Source organism: Elaeis guineensis, chromosome 16, assembly GCF_000442705.2.
Source record: "Elaeis guineensis isolate ETL-2024a chromosome 16, EG11, whole genome shotgun sequence".
Classification (NCBI taxonomy): domain Eukaryota; kingdom Viridiplantae; phylum Streptophyta; class Magnoliopsida; order Arecales; family Arecaceae; genus Elaeis; species Elaeis guineensis.
The window spans coordinates 43,738,184-43,761,891 of record NC_026008.2 but is presented as its reverse complement, the minus strand read 5'-3'; the positions used below and the strand labels follow the sequence as shown (position 1 = coordinate 43,761,891).

Genomic DNA, 23,708 nt, shown 5'->3' with positions numbered 1-23,708 from the left:
CTCCACCTGGATGATGTCCCTCCTCGCACGGTTCGTCGCCTCGATATTGGCGAGGAGCTGATGCCCGATCTGCAAGGGCAGCTAGAGGATCAGAACAAGGGCCGAATAGCCAGGCAAATGAAGATTTGCTTACCTCAAGGAAGGACCCCAAAGAGTCCCAGGCCCGCTGCTCAGGATCGGCGCGGTCGATCCTCTCGACGATGTCGGGTAGAATGCAGCCGTCGACCAACCGCCTGATCAAGTCCCTGTCATTGAAGGGATTCTCCGGTCCCTCTTCAGAGCAGAGGAACTCGTCAGCAACAGTTCGATGGCTACTCACCTTGTGGGCCACCGACTTCCTTCTCTTCCCCCTCTCGGCTACGGGCGCCTCCGTGGAGCAGACCCCCGAAACAGGGGCCCCAGTCGGCGGACTCCTCGAGGAGGTCCGGGGAGCCGTTGCCTCGACATCCGAGGGAATGTCAATCGCTGGAGCCGCCTGGGTGGGTGCGGTCGAGCTCGACTCCTCCGCCCTGGCCCTCTTCGCCAATCCGAAGGTCGCGACGCCCTTCCTTTTGTGGGCCCTGAGGCCCTTGGCAAGCATCCGCGCTGTCTCGGCGTCCATTCTTTAAAAAAAAAAAAAGAGAGAGAGAAAAAAAAAGAAGCAGACCAATCAATCAAGAGTCAAAAAAAAAGAAAAAAAAAAAGAAAGAGAAGAGAGAAAGAGAAGAAAAGAAGAAAGAGAGGAGAAAAAGAGAGAGAAGGAAGAAGAGTGAAAAAAGAGAGAAAAAGAAGAAGGGCAGAAGAAAAGAAGATAAGGGAAAAGATGAAGTACTCGCAGGATCCTGGGGGCTCAGGCCAATGTTGAACAGAAATTGCTTCCTCAGAAGATTGGGAAGGGAAGGAGCGGAATAGGCAAGAAGCTTCCGGGCAGCCTGGAGGTTATCCTCCCCCAGGCTGGGGGCCCGGCGGACAGAATCCCTCAGAGAGCCCCAAGGGGGCAGGCCCAGTCTCAGGGTCGGGCAGTGGACGAAGAGGTATTTTTCCTTCCAATTATGGATTGAAGAAGGGGCACCTTTCAGCAACCCCTTCTTGCCGAACTGGAGGGAGAAGTACCACCAGTCCTTCGCCGAAGGATGGCGCTTGAAAGTATAGAAATGCCTAAACAGGGAGAGGGACGGTTGGACCTCGACTACGTGGCAAAGGAAGAGAAATCCTATCAAAAACCTAAAAGAATTCGGGGCTACAGAAGCCAAGGAGATGTCTAAGAAGCGGAAGAGGGCGACAACAAAGGATGGAAGTGGAAGCCGGAGTCCGGCACGGAACGCCTCCTGATACAGGCAAAAACGATCGGGTGGGGGAGTGCTAGCCCGGTCAGAAGGGCCAGGCAGCTCCAGGTCATACTCCGGAGGAACTCCATACTGAACCCTTATCAGAAGGAGTTCCTCCGGAGTCAAGGAACATGAAATGGCGCCCGGCGCAAAAATCGGGCGGAGCCCAGCCCCAGACGCAGGTTCATCTACAGAGCAAGGGACCTGGGGGTTTGAAGCGGAAGAACTCCCGAAACTGCAAGGAGCAGAAGAGCCGGACGATATTTCGAATAGCTTCGAATGAGGGCTCTAAAGATCCCGAAGAAGACGGACAGGATGAGGGGCAAGAGGTCACAGGAAACTAACTCGGAGGAGTACCAAAAAATAATGGCAAAGAAGAGGTCCCTAAGCGGCGAGAAGAGAGATGAAGGTGCTGGAACTAACCTAGATCGCTCTGAGGGATGCAGAGGGATGAAGACAGGGACGACTTGAAGGGCGCCTATGGCCCGAGAAGACACCAACTGAAACAGGGCTCTCGAAGGGAGGGCAGACACTGATAGAACTCCGGAACGGAATAGGGCCTCCTAAAGGTGGAAGGATGGGTTTAAATAGACCCTGGGATCCGGCGCCATAATGATCGCGAATCCCCCAAGGCCAGCCCGCGCCCGACACGTGTCCCACTTCCCCGACAGGCGGCTAAAAGCGACTGACGGATTGGCAGAGTCATTATGGCACCGTGCCTGGGCCAGTGTACCGGCGGAAATTTCGAAGGGTCCCTTCGTATCGCCCCGATTCGAAAAGACTCCAGCACGCGCACATTTAATGCCAAAATATCTGGGAGCGGTCGTGCGCAGGATTCGAAGGGACGACTTCGGCTGCGCCAATCTCTCTGTACTTCCTTCGCTCGAAATTCGAACTCAAAAGTAGGGGGACTGGTGTTGGGTATAAAATACCCACGGCCGAAGTTCTCGGTGGGATTAACCCTTGCGGGCTCCGTCCACAACTCCGAGGGGGACTCCGCCCGGACTCCTACGGGAGCCGGGCTCCGCCCACAACTCCAACCTCAAGGAGGACTTCGCCCGGACTCCTACGGGAGCCGGGCTCCGTCACCAACTTCAACTGCCGGCAAGCTCCGTCCGGACTTCTACGGGAGCCGGACTTCGCATCCGACTTCAACCGCAAGGGGGACTCCGCCCGGACTCCTACGGGAGCCGGGCTCCGCCCACGACTTCAACCGCAAGGAGGACTCCGCCCGGACTCCGACGGGAGCCGGGTTCCATCGCCAACTTCAACTACCGGTAAGCTCCGTCCGGACTCCTACGGGAGCCGGACTTCGCACCTGACTTTAATTGCAGGAGGACTCCGCCCGGACTCCTACGGGAGCCGGGCTCCGCCCACAACTTCAACTCCGAGAGGACTCCGCCCGGACTCCTACGGGAGCCGGGCTCCGTCACCAACTTCAACCGCCGGCAAGCTTCGTCCGGACTTCTACGGGAGCCGGACTTCGCACCCGACTTCAACCGCAAGGAGGACTCCGCCCGGACTCCGACGGGAGCCGGGTTCCGTCACCAACTTTAACTACCGGTAAGCTCCGTCCGGACTCCTATGGGAGCCGGACTTCGCACCTGACTTTAATTGCAGGAGGACTCCGTCCGGACTCCTACGGGAGCCGGGCTCCGCCCACAACTTCAACTCCGAGAGGACTCCGCCCGGACTCCTACGGGAGCCGGGCTCTGCCCACAACTCCAACCTCAAGGAGGACTCCGCCCGGACTCCTATGGGAGCCGGGCTCCGTCACCAACTTCAACCGCCGGCAAGCTCCGTCCGGACTTCTACGGGAGTCGGACTTCGCACCCGACTTCAACCGCAAGGGGGACTCCGCCCGGACTCCTACGAGAGCCGGGCTCCGCCCACGACTTCAACCGCAAGGAGGACTCCGCCCGGACTCCTACGGGAGCCGGACTTCGCACCTGACTTTAATTGCAGGAGGACTCCGCCCGGACTCCTACGGGAGCCGGGCTCCGCCCACGACTTCAACCGCAAGGAGGATTCCGCTCGGACTCCGATGGGAGCCGGATTCCGTCGCCAACTTCAACTACCGGTAAGCTCCGTCCGGACTCCTACGGGAGCCAGACTTCGCACCTGACTTTAATTGCAGGAGGACTCCACCCGAACTCCTACGGGAGCCGGGCTCCGCCCACAACTTCAACTCCGAGAGGACTCCGCCCGGACTCCTACGGGAGCCGGACTCCGCTCACGACTTCAACCGCAAGGAGGACTCTGCCCGGACTCCGACGGGAGCCGGGCTCCGTCGCCAACTTCAACTACCGGTAAGCTCCGTCCGGACTCCTACGGGAGCCGGACTTCGCACCTGACTTTAATTGCAGGAGGACTCCGCTCGGACTCCTACGGGAGTCAGGCTCCGCCCACAACTTCAACTCCGAGAGGACTCCGCCCGGACTCCTACGGGAGCAGGGCTCCGCTCACGACTTCAACCGCAAGGAGGACTCCGCCCGGACTCCGACGGGAGCCGGGCTCCGTCGCCAACTTCAACTACCGGTAAGCTCCGTCCAGACTCCTACGGGAACCGGACTTTGCACTTGACTTTAATTGCAGGGGACTCTGCCCGGACTCCTACGGGAGCCGGGCTCCGCCCACGACTTCAACCACAAGGGGGACTCCGCCCGGACTCCTACGGGAGCCGGGCTCCGTTGCCAGCTCCGACCGCTGCCGAACTTCAGCTGACGGATCTGCACTCCCAGGCGCGACACAGCAACCACCGCGATCCTGCTCCACTTCCTATGGCGGATTCTGCGCAGCTCCATCATTCCCTGACAGACCGCTATAACAACCACGACTCTGCTCCACCTTCTGCGACGGATCCCGCGTGGCTCCACTATTCTCTGACAGACCGCTATGATGCCCACGATCCTGCTCCACCTTCTGTAACGGATACTGCGCGATTCTCCCATCCTCCGACGAGTCGCGACAACGGACGCCGCTCCACTCCCTGCGGCAGACTCCACGTGGCGCGCTACAGTGAGGGCCACGGGTCCACTCCACTACTCCCCACAACAAATTCTTCCTGACCGTGGACCGCCCACTACTAGACGGTTATGAACATCGCTATCAATCTGTTGCCCCCTCCGTCTATAAAAGGGAAACCTCAGATACGTTATTCTATAAGCTCTCATTTTTATCTAAAAACTCTGCTAAATTCTCCGTTCGAGCACTCCATTCTTGTTGAGGCAGAGAACTGATTTGAACATCGGAGTGTCTTGTCGGAGCAACCCCACCTCCGATTTAGACTTTCTTTGCAGGTCCCGACGGCGACCGCGACTCCCTCGACTCCAGCCTCTCCGGTGCAAGCGGATTTTTGCACCAACAAGTTGTTTATTTTTTTTTTATATGGGATAGGTATGAGGCAGGTATGGATTGGGTATGGAAAAATGGATTACTCGTGGGTATCTCCGAACCTATTGGATATGGAGATGGATATCTTTTTTCTTATCCAATCGGATATCGGGTAGGATTTGGATATAGGGTATTAAGTTCAGATTTGGAGATGGATAGTACAATATCCGATTCAAATCTTACTTATTGCTATCCTTACTATGCTAAGTAATTAGAGATTGCTGAAATAAGTCTGGTGAGGGATCCGATATTTAAGTTGGGTAAAATTTTGATGAAATAGAGGAGATCCAAAAATATGAGTAATTAGCAAAAAGTAAAGTGAAATTTATTTAACCTGAAGTCCTTTGGCTTGAATTATATAGAGAGAGGAGGATTAGTGCCCGTTGCAATTTAGCTTCATGATTTTCGACATGCTGGTACGCCCTTCTTCGTATCCCAATATTGCACCAGGTTGCTTGTGCTATTCCATAGAAAATTTGTTTGGCCGTTGATTGCACATCCATGTGTCGCCTAGCTATTGGTTGGCTGAGCCAGGAGCATGATTTTGGTAGGCTTCAAATCCAAACCATGTCAGCTATGGCGTTGGTCCAAAATTCAGAAAGAATCTAATAAATTTCAAAAATTTCAACCTAGCCAAGACTAATTTCAACTAAAAATCAGAATCAACTTGAAAGAACTGGATTGACTAGCAAAGCTGTGACAAAAAAACTGAGCTAAGTTTAGAAGGTGTTTGGTTGGGATAATTAAAATTTGAAATGAGAATCAAAATGAATGACTTTCATTCCAATTATTTGGTTGGATTGGTTGGAGGGAATCTTATCCTGTTTCTTATTTTAGAAAGAAATGAGAATAATTTATTTTTTCATAATCCAATTCAGTCTCTTTCAGCAGAGTCAAAATCTCATTCCAGTAGAATGAGATTAAAAAAAAAAAAAATCATGAAAAATTTTGGAGAAGAGATTGAACCTTCTCGAGTTGTTCCATGTTGATCTCAGCAACCTCATCTTCAGCTCCTAATTGGATGTCCTCCGGCATAAAAATATCTGCGGAATCGTCACCACGGACACATTCTTCCCGCAAAGAACTCAGGTTGTTCTCTCCTTCGACCTCGCTGTTCTCTTTGATCTCACCAAAATCCAATGAAGAACTTTTTGATTCCTCTGAAACCAGGCTGGGATTGGAATCCATTGGAATAGCATCGGATTCATCACCAAAAATCAAATTTTGATCGACCGCAGCCTTACCTGACTTTATGAAATCAAAGCTAGAGCTGTTTCCATCCTCCTCTTAGGACGCCGCTTGGCTGCTCGATGAGAAGAATCTAGGGTCTCAGTGGTGCGAGCTGATGGGCAGAATCCATTTGGATGGAACCGGGGTTAGATGTGGGATTTGAGCTAAGGTTTTACATGGGAATTGGGAAAGCAACGAATGAGGAGGCCTTGGAATGGAGGAGGACTAGAGAAGGAAAACTCTACCCGCTCTGGATCTCCACATCTCTCTTTTCTCTTCTATTCGATGTGGAGGCTAGAGAACAGGGAGTGAGGGAATTAGGGTCTACGATGCCGCGCTCAAAATAACGCCCATATTTTCAAGTAATGGGCTACTCCAAAATCATTTTTTGTAAATATTGTGCATGTAGAAATAACAACTGTAATCCACTATTATAGTAGAACACTACTGATGATTATGAGAAAAATATTACTGTTATTTGATCATTTTATTGATCAGTCAAAATAAATTTTAGTTAAAAATAAAAATAAAAATTTAAGTTGACTCCGATTTCTATCTTTATATGAATCAAACAACAACAATGAGAATCATCCATTCCGATTTTGATTTCGATCACAAATCAAACACTTTGGATGGCTTGGCCATTTTGATTTCGATACCAATCCATTTCCATTCTGATTCTGATTTCGATTCTAATTGCAAATCAAACACCCCTTTAAAAATTTGACGTTACTAAAAGAGAGATCTAGCCTGACCCAGACTCACCGACAGACAAATCAAATTCGGTTTTAAAATCTTCACCCAAAACCAAATCAAATTGGCCCTGAGTTTAAACCGAATGCAGCCCACTTGCAGCCATTTGACGCACAATCCGGTGGTGAGATATGGGCCGGGGACCCATTCCCGGTCGATCCGGTCCAATTGTACCATTATAAACGCCCAATCCAAATCGAACTCCTCTCCGCAGGCGTCGCCGACTTGTTCTGAACGCGGAGGGGTATTTTAGGCAATAAAATTCAGCTCGGGGTATTACCGCAATATGATCCCTCCGTTCTAATTTACATCTGCCTCCCGCTTTCCGCCCCTTCTCCCGTCGTCGCCCCTGTCCCCACCTCTCCCTCTCTCTGTCTATCTCTCTTCCCTTTTCTTTCCCTTCCCACAGTGTTGCCATCAATAATTATTATTTTAGTACTATTAGATGGAGGATTAATCCTATTTTCTCACCGCCTCGCTTCCGCTCCCTTCCAGGAACCGCAGAGCCCTCCAATCTTGTGCCCCCAAAGGTAAAGCCTGAGCAAACCCTTATTCCCCGTTTCTCCTCCAGATCTTGTGTTCCTCTCCCCTTGCCGCCGCTGGAGACCGCACCCTGAAACCTGATTCCCGTGCCGATCCTCGTGATCATGGCGAACGGCGACGGCCCCTCCGGTCCTGGGGACTTTGTGCTCCGCTCCGGTGTCCGATCCGGTCTCAAGCGCGAGTTCGCCTTCGCCCTTCGCGCTCAGGCCGCCCTCCCGGTGTCCCTCGGCCGCACCCGCTCCGGTAAGTCCCCTTCCTCTCCCGTCGCCGCCTCTTCTCGCGATTCCAAGAGGCCCAAGAGAGACGATACCAATGATTCGGCGTCCAAGGCTGCCGGATCGCCGCCGGAGGTGGTGGCCCCCAACCCCCCTCCCGGTCTTTGCCAGATCGAGGCAGAAGGTCCGGTTGTGGTGGATCGTGTGGACAAGGCCAAGGCGGAGTCCCCAGTTGTGGTGAATGGGCAGGATGAGGCCATGCCGGATTGCAATCTGTCAGGGAATGGGTCTGCCGCGGAGAAATCTGCTCAGATCGGCGTTCTTGATGAGGCTAAGGTGGATGGGGATCCTCATCTAGAGAAATCAGGATTAAGGGCTACATCAGAAGGCTTGCCGGAGCCCCCAGTGGCTTCTTCACCTCCAATCGAGGGAGCTGGAGCTGGATCTGTGATTGACGATAATGGGATTGAGACCCTAATTGCAATTGACGATAATGATGCGGGTAGGGCTAATGGCGATCGATTGGAGAATGGCTGTGCCTCAGAGGACCCAATTGTAATCGATGTTCCAGATGGATCAAAGAGGGATGGCACAACGATGGAGAAGCCTATGAAGAAGAGGTTCACGAGGTCGTCATTGAAGGTTACTTTGCAAGAACCATCGACTGCAACACTTCCGCCAATATTGAATCAGGCATGTTCTGTGGCAGAGACTCCAAGTTTGGTAGACGATCGTGATGGATTGGATAAGTCTACCAGAAGGTTCACGAGGTCGGCATTGAAGGCCCCTCCAATAGAGGATGGAGTCTCTACGGTGGAATCACCGATGGAGATAAATGCTCACTATGGCTCTAAGGATGGAAACAGTGTGTCAGAGAAGCCTGCCAGGAGGCTTACAAGGTCGGCAATTAAAGCTAAAGAGGAAGATTCTGGAGCAGCAGAAACCACTGCCGCAAGTAGTGGGTCTGTTGGGTCAGATGACCGGAAGGCCGAGGCAAATGGTGAGAATGGATCTTTGAACTCGACACTGAAGAAGAAGATGGAACTGAAGATGTCCAAGAAAATTGCGCTGACGAAGCTCCCAACAAATGTCAGGGACTTGCTTTCTACTGGCCTGCTTGAGGGGTTGATTGTAAAGTACATCACCTCTAATGGCAAGGTATGTGCCCCAATTTTGATGTTAATGAATTAATGTTGCAGCGCCCACATTGCATGCGGAAACATTAGTGATTTTCCATGGCCAGTAGCAATTATGTTGTACTTGCAAATAGCCTGATGACAATGCAAGTATACGTGGTCACCATTTTTTAATTTAAATCGTCCTTTTGACCATGAAGTTCCTCCTTTTAGCTCACTATGACTTCAGTGGTAGGCTGTAGGTTGAGTACTGATCATTTTGGTACTCTGCTGGGCAGTTGATAAGCATTTTTCTTTTTCACATTTATCGGCGTTGTAATTTTGATCAAGAATTGTGCTTATGGCATTATTATCACAGCGACCTGTGCTTCAGGGCGTGATAAAGGGAAACAATATATTGTGCTCTTGTTCTTCGTGCAATGGTTCCAAGGTGGGTTCCTTTGTTTTGATGTTCATCTAGATATATCTAGATATGGGATAGAATCTTGTGTTCTGATAGCTTTTGTCGTTGGATATTGTCATGGGCATTGCAGGCTGTTTCAGCTTATCAGTTTGAACTGCATGCTGGGAGCACAAAGAAGCATCCATCAGACTTCATTTTTTTGGAAAACGGGAATAGCCTTCGTGCTGTTTTAAAAGCATGCACTAGCGCTCCATTAGACATGTTGGAGGCTGCAATCCAGAATGCAATAGGTCAAGCACCTCCAAAGGAGCAGATCACTTGTCAGAAGTGCAAAGGTAAGATTTTATGCTCTTGACCTTCTATGGTGGTTGGTGTTTTGATATTTTGTGACCCGTTCAGATGGTTACTTGTTTCTAATTATTCAGAGTTGTTTCATACTTCACGCACTGGGAAGTTTGCACTGCTGTGTGATTCATGTGTCAATTCAAAGCAACGACCGAAAACTCCAAGTCCATCACATGGAACTGCTAGTACTGCGAGGTATGTTTCTTTTATAGTTTTATGCAATACTTACGTAAGGACTTCTTACTTTATTGCTGTATTTTTATTTTTCAAAGAATACCACTCTGTGCAGTTTGTGTGTGGTTCTGTTGGAGAAGGGAGGAAGAGGGAGGGAGAGCAATTATTGTATTCTTAAAATTGTTTAATGGCCAAAACAGGGGTGGGAACTTATGTTTTGAGTCTACCATTGTGAGTTACTAGAGTAAATAGTCATGTCTTTGACAACTATCTTAATTTCCTCCATTTTTTTCCATTTGGATTTACCTTCCCCTCCCCCCTCCCTTCCTCTTCTTTTCCTTGCCAAGATGTGCGATTCATAGCAATCTAGTAACGAATACATCCAAAAAGTTAGGGAGTAAAATGTCACACAGGGCGATTCCCACCTTTCTCCTTCTTTATGATTACTTTACTCAATTTCATTTGCCTTATCCTTTCTGCTTTTTAAGTACAGAATTTGTTTTTTTCCCCCTTTTTTGTCCATAATTTTATGCTCTTTTATCGATGGGTTATTTGAGCCACTTGCTTTGTGTGGATTGATGCTTGGCTGGTTTATAATAGTTCTAGTTGGGTGCATGATTAGAAGATGGCGAGGTCAACCAAATATGAAACAAAATATGGAGATGTAGCATGTGGCATTTGTTTTATTTTAGTTGTATTATATCTTTGAGTTGAAAAATGAATTGGCTAACCTAGCTGTGGGATATCTTTATGGTGATCATTCAAGAAGTTGATGGTAAAAGAGCAGGATAAGCATCAAAGCCAAGGAAAGTGAGAACACAAGGTCATTTGAAGGCCTTATTATATAACATTGTACCTTCAATTTCATATCATATTTGCCAATGAGATTAAGTAAGAGAATGTAATATATGTTGGCTTAGATAAAAAGAGGAATAAGAGATTAATCAAATAAACATTCTTTCCCTTGTAGTGACTTGTAAACATAATTCTATACACTACTCAAAATATGAACTCTAGAGTTTTTCTTGTGTTCACACTATAAATAATTTCAAGGTATTTGTTGAAGTTACATTGGTCTACACAAATAATGTAATATATAGTAGAAGTGTCTTTCATGCTATCTGACTGCTGCTTATCATAGCTGCCAAGAAGATGAACATTGCACTGCATGCTTGACTTGTATCTCTTATACGTTTTCTGTTTTTCTTTCTAGGTTGATTTCTTTGAGTTAAAATTCTTTTCTTGATGCGTTCTTGTTTATGTATGATCTACATCACATGTCCTGGAATACTTCTTGTCTTGTATATCTTTGCTTTCCTTATATCTACAATGTGCTTGCAAATTTATCTTTTATATGGCTTACATACAATTGTTGTGATTCAGGTCATCAAGGAAAGGTTCATTAGAGGATCCATCAGATAGCTCATCCAAGAATTTGCTACCAAATAAGAAGAATAGTGTGGGAAAGTTAACTAGAAAGTTGGTATTTTAAGTTCATTTGTTAAAATTTTGTCTTGTATAGCCTATTCTCTGTTTGTCTTTCCCTTTATCTTGCTATTAATCTCTGTTCTTTGTTTGAATTTTCTTTATGCTAGGGATTTGGGGTTGCACAAGCTGGTTTTTATGAATGACATTTTACCTCAGGGAACTGAAGTAGCCTATTATGTTCGTGGAAAGGTGGTGTTCAAGATGATTGAATGGTTCTTTTTGTGATTGGCAGTCTCCTTTGTGGTTCTTTGTTTAATATACTTGTCATTATGATTCTACAGAGATTGCTTCAGGGTTATATAAAAGAGACTGGGATATACTGTCATTGCTGCAATAATGTGGTAAAGATATTGATCTGTTCAAATTTGTTCAATTTTTTTTTTTGTGTATCCCATATCAAGAGTTTGACTTGCTTAATCCTAAATGGCAGGTTAGTCCGTCACAGTTTGAAGCTCATGCTGGTCAGGCTTCTCGGCGCAAACCGTGAGTAGATGATTGAAAAATATATATCTTGTTGCTATGCTTCCAGACATCTTAACTCGCTTATGACTTTTACCTTTGTTCTTATTTGCCAGTTACAATAACATCTATACTTCGAATGGAGTTTCTCTTCATGAATTATCTGTTTCGCTATCTAAAGGCCGAAAGTTGTCAGCGAGCGAAAATGATGATCTGTGCAGCATCTGCGCGGATGGTGGAGATCTTCTCCTTTGCGATCTCTGTCCTCGGGCCTTCCACAAAGGTGTTTACCTTGGGTGTCACAAAGTTTTTCTTAGTATCTCTAATTTTAGAGCATGCTTGTCTCAAAAAAAAAATGTATATGGAATATATGAAGGGGATAGCAAGTGCTTGGTTTGGTGATTTTGGCATATATAATGAACCCATTTAGATATGAGATCAGGAATTGTTTTTATTTTTCTCTATTTTTGCATCTGAATCCACATGCTTTTGAGGTTCATATCTGGTACTGGATCCTCCATAAATGTTACTAAAATCCAGAGCTCCAGCATTATTTAATGTCATTAAGATTACCCGTCAATGTGATGCCTTTGGATTTTTATCTTTATTTGTTATTTTAAGATTATGGTGGCCATTTTGGAGTTCTGTAGATGTTCTTTGTTTTTTCCTGTTATTCTGGTAATATGCTACCGGCTTTTTGTGATTATCACTGTTATACACAAACACATGCTGTATAATGGTTAGAGTTGGTCCATAGAGTCAGTGGAGTGCTGATACATATGATTTCATTGAGTGGAGTGTGATTTCACATGCCTTTTTCATGAAGAAAAATTGTAAACAAACCTTCTTCTTAGAGAATAGTTTTTCATTTGAATGGATGTGATTCAACGACACTTATGATCTCTTTCTTTTATCATTGAAACTCTGTCATGCATTTTAGTATGTCCTTTTGCTAGTATACTGTAAATGTCTTAATGCACATGCCTGTTGAAAGCACAGATGCTTAGATGAAGTTGAAGATAATTAATTTCTTATTTTTCCTGCTATATAATTAAATTTCCCCTTTTTGTATATACAACAAATGCATTTTTATAACCATCTATTTTTTTTAAAAAAAAAACAAACTAGTGTTTTAGTCTTTTAGATAATACATAGATGTTATGCATATGACAAGCCTGACTTCACAGTACCTGTTAGCTATTGTCTGTTTGGTCTGAGTTTCATTTTAATGTGTCGAATTGGTAATCTATGTTTCTAACATGGCATCCCTTCCATTTGAGTTGCAGAATGTGTCGGTTTATCAAGCATACCCAGAGGGGACTGGTACTGTCGATATTGTCAAAGTCTCCATCAGAGAGAGAGGAGTGTGGCACATAATGATAATGCAATTGCTGCTGGGAGGGTTGCTGGAGTCGACCCTATTGAGCAGATATTTAGGCGATGTATTCGTATTGTCTCAACGCCCGATAATGATATCAGTAGCTGTGCCCTGTGCAGGTTAGCATTTTATCTGTTCGTGAACTTTGTATACCATTAAATGCTTTTAATGCTCGACTGATTCAGCCAACTTGTGGTGGGCTTTTATTCATTCGTTGAACTTGTTTGCTATATTAATGCTTATGCTGCTTTGGGTACATTGAACCCATGTATAAGCTGTTTTGAGTATTCAAACTGAATTTGAAATTTTGTTTCCTTTACACCTAGTCACTGAAGTGTTTTTTTCCCATGGTATCATGGATGGAGTATTAATGCCGTAATTTATCTGTTGTGCTTTGGCTTTATGGAGGAACTATCTATCATGTAGCATCTTATACATAGACAACTCACTGCCTTTCTTTTTTTTTTCATCTGTTCTTGTTGTTTGTTATTTTATTGCGCATGCAGCTTTCAAATAAAAATTGTGCATCTGTGCACAAAAAGACTGTATAGTAGTTGGTCTTACAATTTGATTCATTGTTGGTTTTGGATCTTGGTCACTATAATGATTTCCTTTTTGCTGATACTAAATGTATTACAGGCGCCATGACTTTAGTAAGTCAGGATTCAGTGACCGCACTGTCATCATATGTGACCAGGTATGTTTTTGATTCTCACTATTTTACTTTAACTTCTTTTCTTTTATAATTGTATCCTTCTGCCACATTATACAATTATGGTATGTTCAAGTTATCCTCCCTTTCCTCTTGAGTACTGACTGAACTTTATATTGTTACAGTGTGAGAGAGAGTACCATGTTGGGTGTCTGAAAGAGCATAAGATGGCCGATTTGAAGGTAACTACTTTGAAATCCTATTACCCTTTTAATAGGCAGTTGCCTTCGTCAAGTCCTAAATGTTTGTTCATGTGTTTTGCTTGAAGTGGTGGCATTGGGCCTGTAATTTGGAAACCTTTGAATAGGCCAAGTTACAGTGAATACTAGGTTGAAAAAAGACACTTCTGGCCATTTGTCCTCTTAACCACATAACATACACAAAGTTCTGACCTTAACTATTATCATGGTTACAGGAGTTGCCTGAAGGAGAGTGGTTCTGTACTTCTGATTGCTGTAGGATTCATTCTGCTTTGCAAACATTGCTTCTTCGTGGAGCGCAACCACTCCCTCTGTTAGATGTGGATGTGATAAGGAAGAAGTGTGACATCAAAGGTTTCAACATTGGGGCCAATACCGATATAAGATGGCAACTTTTAAGTGGCAAAACTGCTGATGCGGAAAGTAGATTATTGCTTTCCAAAGCAGTTGCTATTTTCCATGTGAGTGTTCATCAATCTAATGCTATTGTAATGCAAAGCTTTCTGTTGTCATTTTATTTTTGTAGAACTACTTTAACGGCCAGTAGTTTTACTCACACTTATCAGTAAAACTGTATATTGAATAATTAATTGCTTTGTGCATTTTAAGAGAAACTAATCGAATCACATGTCAAAATCAGACTGTGATTGGTAGACAATGACGGATAACTTATATATATATATATATATATATATATGTGCATGTGTGCGTGTGTGTGGGTAGGGGTTGTCTTTGAGATGTGTTTTTTTTTTTTTGGAAAATGATATCACAAATTGTATGTTGTGCAAACCATAAATATACAGATTTGGTAATCTCTCTCTCTCTCTACACACACACACACACACACACACACATATATATGTATATACGTAGATGTATGTAGATATATGTAAATGTATGTATGTATGTGTGTGTGTACATATATATCACATAACACAAGTAACATACATACATATACATATATACATACATACATATGTGTGTGTGTGTGAGAACTACGCTAGACTTAGGTCGGCTGGATTTGGATTCAGATCCGGTCAGGTCAAAACTCTATAATAAGGATCCTATATTAATAATCCGAGCTGTTGAATGTGATCTATTACGTTAAAATTATTTGCACATAAAAAATCATATGATTCAGAGACTCCTAGTCTATGCATCAAGTAGTCAAAAATTGGATAGCCTAAATAAAATTGAATTAGATATATTTTTTGATCACTTGATGCATGGATTAGGGGTCTTCAAGTCATATAATTTTTAATGTGCAAGTAGTTTTAAGATAGTAGATCACATCCAATGACTTGCATCATCGATATAAAATCTCTATTATTCAGTTTCGATCTGATCGGATCTGAGCCCAGATCCAATCGATCTTATCCAAGTCTGCCCATATATATGTACATATATTTGTGTGTGCACATGCATTATGTCAATGATCCAAGCTATTAGATGTGATCTACTACCTTTAAACAACTTATACATAAAAAATCATGTGATTTGGAGATTGCTAGCCTATGCATCAAGTGATATTAAAAACATATATGATTTGATGTTATTTAGACTGGTCAATTTTTTGGCCATTTGATGCATAGGTTAGAGGTCTCTAAATCACATGATTTTTTGTGTAAGCAATTTGCAGCTAGTAGATCACTTCCAATGGCTCGGATTATTGATGTGGGATCCCATTGTCCGACATAGACCTAACTAGATTTGAGTGGAGATCCACTCAAGTGTAGCCAAGTCTTTTTCATAATTATGTTTTACTTGGATAACTTATGAGTTTATAATTATAGTTTCTTTGAGTAATTTGTTGGTTTCATTACCTTTAAGGTGAGCAATGTTGACTCTGGGTTGTAACTTCAAAAATTCTTGTTGTCAGAAGTTAATGGTTTTGCTAGTGAAAACATTGTATTTCACTAATCAGTTTTTTTAAAGAGGGTTGTCGTGGTGGTTTGCTTGCCTATGAATTATTAGTGGATGGTGTTTGGGTGAACTTTTTTAGGTGGACTGCTAGAATGGTCATTTTCTTTTGTTGATGTCATATAGAATTTGACCATGTTAGAGTGTTGTTAGGTTGGTGTTCACAATTTTGAGGATCAGATATGTGATATGGTGTTTATGTGTCTGTGCAGATAGATGCACATATGTAAGTAGTCATATATATGTTAAAATATAGATGCGTGCATACGTATATGTAATCACATTCAAGGATTTAGGTACGTGTCCTGTGAGGTGTCGAGACGAGGCATGCTGTTTGGCATGCTGTTGACATGGTGTGAAGTTTGCACTATTTACAAGAAGCAATTTAGATAAGCTTTGCCAGTTTGTTATAATGTGGTTTTGTTGTGGTGTGCTGTCTATACGAGGAAAAATAGTTTTTTTAATTATTGTATTGGGGTTCATTTCCTAGTGGAATTTCTTATGTCTTACTTTAAACCTAAGTTTGGCACTAAACCTTTTTCCTGCTGGCTTTGGTCCTTCTTTGAAATGTATTGTTGATTAGAGCTGTCAGTTAGCCAGGGCTAGTTTGAGCTTGTAGAAATAGTTGTGAAGATATCAAGGCAATAGCAGGAAGTTGAGCATGATGTCCATATATGTTCAAGGAAGAGATTTTGATATGAAGAAGGACATTATTTTCTACCTTACCATTGTTCTTTAGTTTTGATGCTGGTTGACATGTATCAAACATTTGATGGTGGAAATTTTAAGTGAGAAAGTGAAAGAGGGACAGATTTCACTTGCTGTAAATGATACACAGGAAACTGTATATCTTTGGTATGCTCTGTGCTTGCTAAATTGTTGTGAGAACCAGTATTGAATACATAGATCATTCTTTTAGATCTAGGACACTAATGCAAGACGAGTCATTGGAGATTCTGGGTGAAATTTGTGGATATATTTGTTAGCCTGATGGATGATGACTGCATTTGGCTAGACTTTATTTTTGAAATTCAACTGTTTCCTCTAATAAAATTCTGCACTAAAATTTTGTTGAAAAAATTATTTCTTTTTTTTTTTTTTTGATTTTTATGGTTCCTTTTGCAGGAGTCATTTGACCCGATTGTTGATGCTACAACAGGCAGGGACCTTATTCCTACAATGGTTTATGGGTGAGGAGAAATCATTTAGTCTGTCTTCACTATAATCTTTATATGTCCAATCAGTTCCACAAGGTTTTATTCTTTTTCTTCTTTAAGTGAATTTCCATGTTATTCTATGACAGAAGGACGGTGAGAGACCAAGATTATGGAGGGATCTACTGTGCATTATTAACTGTGGGGTAAGAGTTAGCTAATGCATATGAGCTTCTAATTGCTGTTAATTAGCTGAATCATGTAACAGTGAGCCTGAATGTGGTACCATCACTGCAGTTCATCTGTGGTATCTGCGGGGATTTTACGTGTTTTGGGAAGTGAAATTGCTGAACTTCCGCTAGTTGCAACAAGCAGAGAACATCAAGGGCAGGTGAGTCTTTAAGAGCTCGTTCAAAAATCTTGCTATGGTGCTACTTAATGTGCGTGTGTTCAGGAAGGAATGAGTGCAGTTGAGCTGGTTACATATCTAGATTTATCAGAGAATTTTCGAGGATGTCAGGAACACAAGTAACCATAATAAATTAATTATATATCCAATATAAATAATAAATTAATTATATATCCAATATAATCAGTTAATGTCAATGGATCTGTTATCGAGTCTGACAGGAAGATTTTTTTTTGCTATGAATTAATCTGTTTGTTAAGAGACATGTTGGTGTACTTGTTTTGAAGAGATATTTGTGTAGTGTAAATGGGTTTTTGAGTGGTTGGATCCACATGTGGGTTGCGAAAAATGATGCGAATAAATTGTCTATATTATCGGCTTGAAAACTGCAGTTTGCTTCTTCAAGGCACATCTACCATCTGATACTCACCATGGGGTTCGTGAAGATAAGCTTGTTTCTTCTAAATGCGGTTGAACAAAAAATATGGTTAGGTATTTGCTTGGAAATAGTTTTGATAATCTAATATTTTAAGAAACAGGAATTACTGTACAGGTCCTTTTTGGACGATCCACTTAAAAGTTCTCTTGTAGCTTAATGTAGTAACTTTTCTACGTGCTAGTCCTTTTCAGGGAGCTAGGTTTTAGACGGATACCTTGTATTTTGATGGAGGGTGTGGTTAAAATTGTGAACTTGTAGAAGTTTCCTTGTGTTGTGGTCCTGTGCTAGTTTCATGATCATCGGTCGTTCCGATACTGATTGATATATATATTTTTTTTACAGGGATACTTCCAGTCTCTCTTTTCGTGCATAGAGAGACTGCTGGTAACTCTGAAGGTCAAGCATTTTGTGCTTCCAGCAGCTGATGAAGCTGAATCTATCTGGACCAAGAAATTTGGTTTCACAAAAATTACTTCAGATGAGGTGGGTACATATGCATTTGCATTAACTCACGTCTTGGTAGTGTATCAAGGCAGAGAATTGATGAAATATTTATCTTGCAGTTGCACAAGTATTTGAATGGTGCCCGAACGACAGTATTTCAAGGGACATCAACACTCCATAAGCCAGTTACAGTTCCTCATGTTTCTAGTCGAGAAACGCAAGGGAGCAGATGAAATTTATTTTATTTTTTGTCCAATCATGTTGGAAGAGCCACCTTTTGCAGTGCTTTTCGCATCAATTGTACATAGAAAGGATGTGGAATGTACGGGATATAGTTACTCAATTTTCGTCCGGTGGTTCTTATGAAGCCAAAAAGTTTGGGTGGGATCATAGGGATTGCTAAAATGGTATAGGCAAGCCTGAATGTAGGAGCACATAAGCATAGAAAAATTATATTGCGTGGTATACTGAGGCAACGTTTGACATTACTTAAAAATATTTTGAAAAATTAAAAGTAAGTTCATTTTTATTTTTTTAATTTTTAAAATATAAATATGTTGGGCATTAGTTAATTATTTTTGAAAATATAAACGTGAAAGATTTAAACGAGTTTAGAAACGACGAGTTCTTGCCGTAGACATCTCATACTCAGTCAAAATGAATGTTTTAAGCTAATGACTTGCATTTGTTTACAATAAAATTAATATGGGTTAAGGAGAAAGAAATTACCGCAAAGTATGATTTTCCTTTCTGATTTAATTCTTGGTCGTTATTCAACGCCATGGAACTCCACCTTTGATTTAACTGTTCAGTGGGAGGATAAATTTTATTATTTTTGTTTTCATTTTTTTTTTCATGATAGGAAATGTACGTAGGTAATGGGCTACGTAATAGGGATCCATCCTACATCATTTCGAACGGCTACTAAAATTTTTATCAATTTACAGACTCTACAAGCTTGGGAAGCTGGAGTTGGCCCATGCAACTCTATTTCATAAAATTTTGTTGAGTTCATATTTTCCCTGAAGATCATCTCCCAACTCGAAACTATGGACGCCTGCTATACTGTGTTTGGATGCCACTGAATTTTTGAAGTGGTGGTTCTTAGCCTTACGTCGACCAAGCTTCAGGGGGGTTGGGAAGCCCACCGGTCACTATTTGCTCTTTTTTCGGGGATGAGGTATTTCATGATCCCAAAAACCATCACAAAATCCAGGATTGGATGTGGTCGGTAGCTTTCCTTGCTCTGACTGCTCTTTCTCCCATCTACGATCCAGCATCTTTCAAACTGGCAGGACCAGGCTTAGGATGCTTTGAGGCTGACCATTTTTTTGGGCATCTAAATAGGCCCTTAGCTCTATTTCGTTTCATACAAGAGGTGAAAATGATATAGATATTATTTATTTAAATTTATTTTTATATCTAAATCAATATAGATGTGGACAAAAATTTAAGGATCCGATTACTATCTATATTCATATCAATATCAATCAAAGAAAAATGGATATAAATATGAATAGACAACTATCCGATCCATATCCGAATATCCAAATTTATATGTAATCCTATAATATAGTATTTATTAATTTTAAAATATATATATATAATTATATAAATATATTATTAATTTAATTTATCATCTATTTAGTAATATCTTTAATTTTGTAGCTATAAAATTTAATTATCTAAGTTATATCTATAATTATATCCATATTTTCAGTATTCATTTAAAATAAATATAGGAATTCTGAATAATATCAAAATAAATGTAGATATGGATATACCAGTGTTGTTGCCAAAATTCGATTTGGCTAGGACTATCTGGATAGCGTTGTTTGATCCACGGTGATGCAATACGATCTATCTTGGAGTCACGGATTTGCACACCAAAAAAATAAAAAAGCTCGTCAAATTGGCTCTAGTCAGACCTTCCGATGCTTAAGTTAGATCGAATTTTTGAAGAATAGTAATAATAAAAATATAATAAAAAATTATAATATAAAATGTTATCCTATTTAAGTTGGCTTGTTTTCGAGTGGCCTTTATCTCTTCTCACTTAGGCCTTCTCGATCTTCTGATGAGCTTGACCTTTTCGGCCTTTTGATGAATTAGATCTGTTTGGTTTTTTGATGAGCTAGACTTGTTCGGCCTTCTAATGAGCTAGGTTTGTTTGGTCTTCTCATTCTTCTTGATCTTGTCAGCCTCTTCGATCTTTTCTACCTTTTCAGCTTTTTTTGACCTTATTAGCCTTCTCAGCTTTCTCAACTTTTTCAATCTTCTCGGCCTTCTCAATTTTTTTGATTTTTTCATGATCTATTGACTTGCAACAAGAATAGAAAATAGTATGATGGATGAGGACTTGTAAACCCCTCAATATGAAATCTTTGAGTTACAGGAGTCTCTCTCTCTCAGAGTCTTGTCCTCTTTGAGATCTCTTAACCTTGTTTATATAGGTGTGGAGCAAAGATCTGTTATAGTTGGAGATAAAAATTAAAGGATGAGATATACTCCCTCATCATGAGCCATCACTTCTTCTCTTTGTTTAGATGTAAATTTACCATAATCATCCTTTCGTTTTAGGATTTCTCTTAATAGCAAAGATGTAACTGTCCAGAATTCAAACTTTTATAAAATTGCTGGCCATGTATCAATTAATGATAGAGAGGTTGATTTATATGCCATATCATATACCTGTCACTTTTGAGTCCGAAGCAGCGAAACTACTTCGGATGAATTCGGATGAAGAAAGTAGTTAATAATAAAAAGTTGAAATATTCGAAATATTCAAAGTAGATTAAAAATTGAAGTATCCAAAGCACATCGAAAGTTGAAATATCCAAAGAATATACAAAATAGATCAAAAGTTGAAATATCCAAAGTAGATCATAATTTGAACCTTGACAATAAATTTTGTCAAGTCAATATTGTCGTCATTGACCTCCATTTGACTCATCTATGGATGAGAAATACCAGATGGCCATATAAGGTCCTCAGAGGGTTAGCCCCATTATTGTCATCTTTTATTAGATCGATGTTCCACCACTTAAGTTGAATCATCTTGAGCTGGAGCTCATATTTATTGTTAGGTCGGTATTCAGCCAATCAAGTCGAATCATTTGAGCTGAAGCTCATACTTGTTGTTAGATTGGTATTCAGTCGATCAAGTCGAATCATTTGAGCCGAAGCTCATACTTATCATTAGGTTAATGTTCAGCCGATCAAGTCGAATCATTTGAGCCCAGAGCGGTCAATTATCCTCATAGTCAGGATTTAGAGGTCCTAGCCGAAGTTGGGGTGACTTCAATTGATTTTTCTTAATCGCTTGAATGGATCCAGATCCTTAATTGATTTTTTGCTCTCCTCGCTTCTAATGTCTAGCTCATCAGGTCTTCTGCTTAACTCATTTTTGATATGAGAAAAAATTCATAGAGATCTTTCTCAGTTGGCCGAGGTCGATGTCTGCTTGACTCATATCCGATATTTGAAAAGCACACCATCGTCTGCTCGACTTGCATCTGGTCTTTATTTGGATCATCTCCCTCTCAGTTAGTTGAGGTCAGCTTTAGTTGGGTTGCTTCGAGGTCGTTGCAACTTGATGTGGTCTGGGGTAGATCTTTTGTTGCTTTATATTGAATGTCGTTCCCGTAATAGAAAGACATAAAGAAAGTGAAATGATGGGCTGAAGAGTCAGCCCCTTTTCTGACACATCAATTTGTTGCTGCCAAAATCTAGCATGACTAGAACCATCTGGAGGGCATTGTTTGATCCACAGTGGTACAATATGATTAGTCCTAGAGTCGTGGATCTACACATCAAAAGAACAAAAAAGCTCATAGGATTGACTCCGATCGAGCCCTCTAATACTTAAGTCAGATCGAAATTTGAAAGAACAATAATAATGAGAATATAATAGAGAATTATAATCCAAAATATTATCATGTCCTGATTGGCCTAGTTTCGGATAGCCTTTATCTCTTTTTACTTTGGCCTTCTCAATCTTCTGATGAGTTTGGACTTTTCAATTTTCGGATAAACTAGATCTGTTCAACCTTTTGATGAACGGTGGCGCGTTTGTGGAGCCAAATCGAAGGAAGAGCAAAAGGAAGGTTGGGCGAGGCCATCCAACCTCGAGACTTATTTGGTCTTTTGATGAACTAACTTGTTCGACCTTATGATGAGTTAGGCTTGTTTGACCTTCTTATCCTTCTTGGCCTTTTCAACCTCTTCGATCTTTTCAAACTCCTTGGACTTGTCAACCTTCTCGACCTTGTCAGCCTTTTCAATCTTCTCGATCTTTTTATGACCTATTAACCTGCAACAAGAAAAGAAGATAATATGATTAAAGCCTTTCACTATGAGAGCTTTGAGTTGCGGGAGTCTCTCCCTATCAAAGTCTGTCCTCTTTGGGATCTCTTAGCCTTGTTTGTATAGGTGTGGAGCAAAAATTCATTGTAGTTAGAGATGAAAATCAATGGATGAGATATAACTCTCTCGTTATAAGTTATCAACTCCTCTTTTTATTTAGATGTAAATTTGTCATAGTCATCTTTTTATTTTTGGATTTCTCTTAATAGCAAAAATGTAACTGCCTAAACTTCAAATTTTTATAAATTTGCTGGACACGTGTCAATCAATGACAGAGAAATTGATTTATATGCCATACCAACTGATATCCGATCTGATTTCAGTCCTATTTTATACACAAAATAAAGCGGTGGAAATTATCTTTTAAAAGGAACCCACCATTCCCATTTTCTTGGACTAGACTAACAAGGATTTTCCATGTAGTCCCGGGTTTCGTCCCTCGCATCACTTTTTCCTAACCGAACTTAACGCTGCTTTCTGTTTATCCGATGAATTACACGCATACAGGGGACCCAAACAGCCTCGGTAAGCGACACTGGAAAGATCATCCATGAGCATGCTAAATGAAATGCTTTGCAAAACCGGTTGATGACGTATGCCCTTTCACGGACCCGCCCCAAATCGGTCTTTTTCAAACACCTTCCCTAACAACTGCAATGGCAGGCGGTAGCAGCCTGGTGAACAAGAGGACTACAAGCTGTGGCTACGATGGAGCCTTCGTTCAGAATTAATACTAGGAGAAGAAAAGTACTTCCCACAATGACTTCTCAAGAATTCGATCACCGCAAAAGCACCGGATTTAGCTTGCGATATGGAAATGCTGAAGGTTTAAAGTTGCCCTGCAAGAGAGACCCCCCACTCCCTTCATTTTTAGCCGCCTATTATAATGGATGTCATTCCCTCATCTTCACATAAAGGCGAAAATAACATTGTGAGCCATGAAGCTGCAACGCCCCCGACGACGTCTGCATTGTTGTGTAGTTGCACCAATGTACAGGTTTCCGGCTGCAACAATGCGCTTCAGTGAAGCGACCAAGCGAATCGGGAAGATTGTTTAGTTGCAAAAGCCACGCACTTACGGATGGTCGTCGGCCATTGGCGAGTGGGGTGGCCACACGGGACACATTAATGTAGGTCTAGATTGAATATTACGTCTGTAATTTGACAGTCATACGTAAGCAATAAGTTGGGTGCACCCCAATTCAAATTGAGTGGGCGTGAGATGGATCTGGGTGACAGCA

At 42.1% G+C, this 23,708-nt stretch overlaps 1 protein-coding gene across 1 annotated transcript; it reads left to right on the top strand.

Annotated features, from left to right (window-relative positions):
• The first annotated feature begins 7,180 nt into the window (after positions 1-7,180).
• On the top strand, positions 7,181-18,469 carry LOC105059081 (uncharacterized). The gene is made up of 18 exons (XM_010942247.4): positions 7,181-8,599; positions 8,936-9,007; positions 9,111-9,315; positions 9,406-9,520; positions 10,883-10,978; positions 11,095-11,176; positions 11,269-11,328; positions 11,418-11,470; positions 11,563-11,729; positions 12,733-12,943; positions 13,464-13,521; positions 13,662-13,718; positions 13,952-14,197; positions 16,782-16,846; positions 16,960-17,016; positions 17,108-17,201; positions 18,001-18,141; positions 18,222-18,469. Exons 1-18 carry the CDS (start codon positions 7,331-7,333, stop codon positions 18,333-18,335), a joined length of 3,162 nt encoding a protein of 1,053 aa, XP_010940549.1. The 5' UTR covers positions 7,181-7,330; the 3' UTR covers positions 18,336-18,469.
• The last annotated feature ends 5,239 nt before the right edge of the window (positions 18,470-23,708 follow it).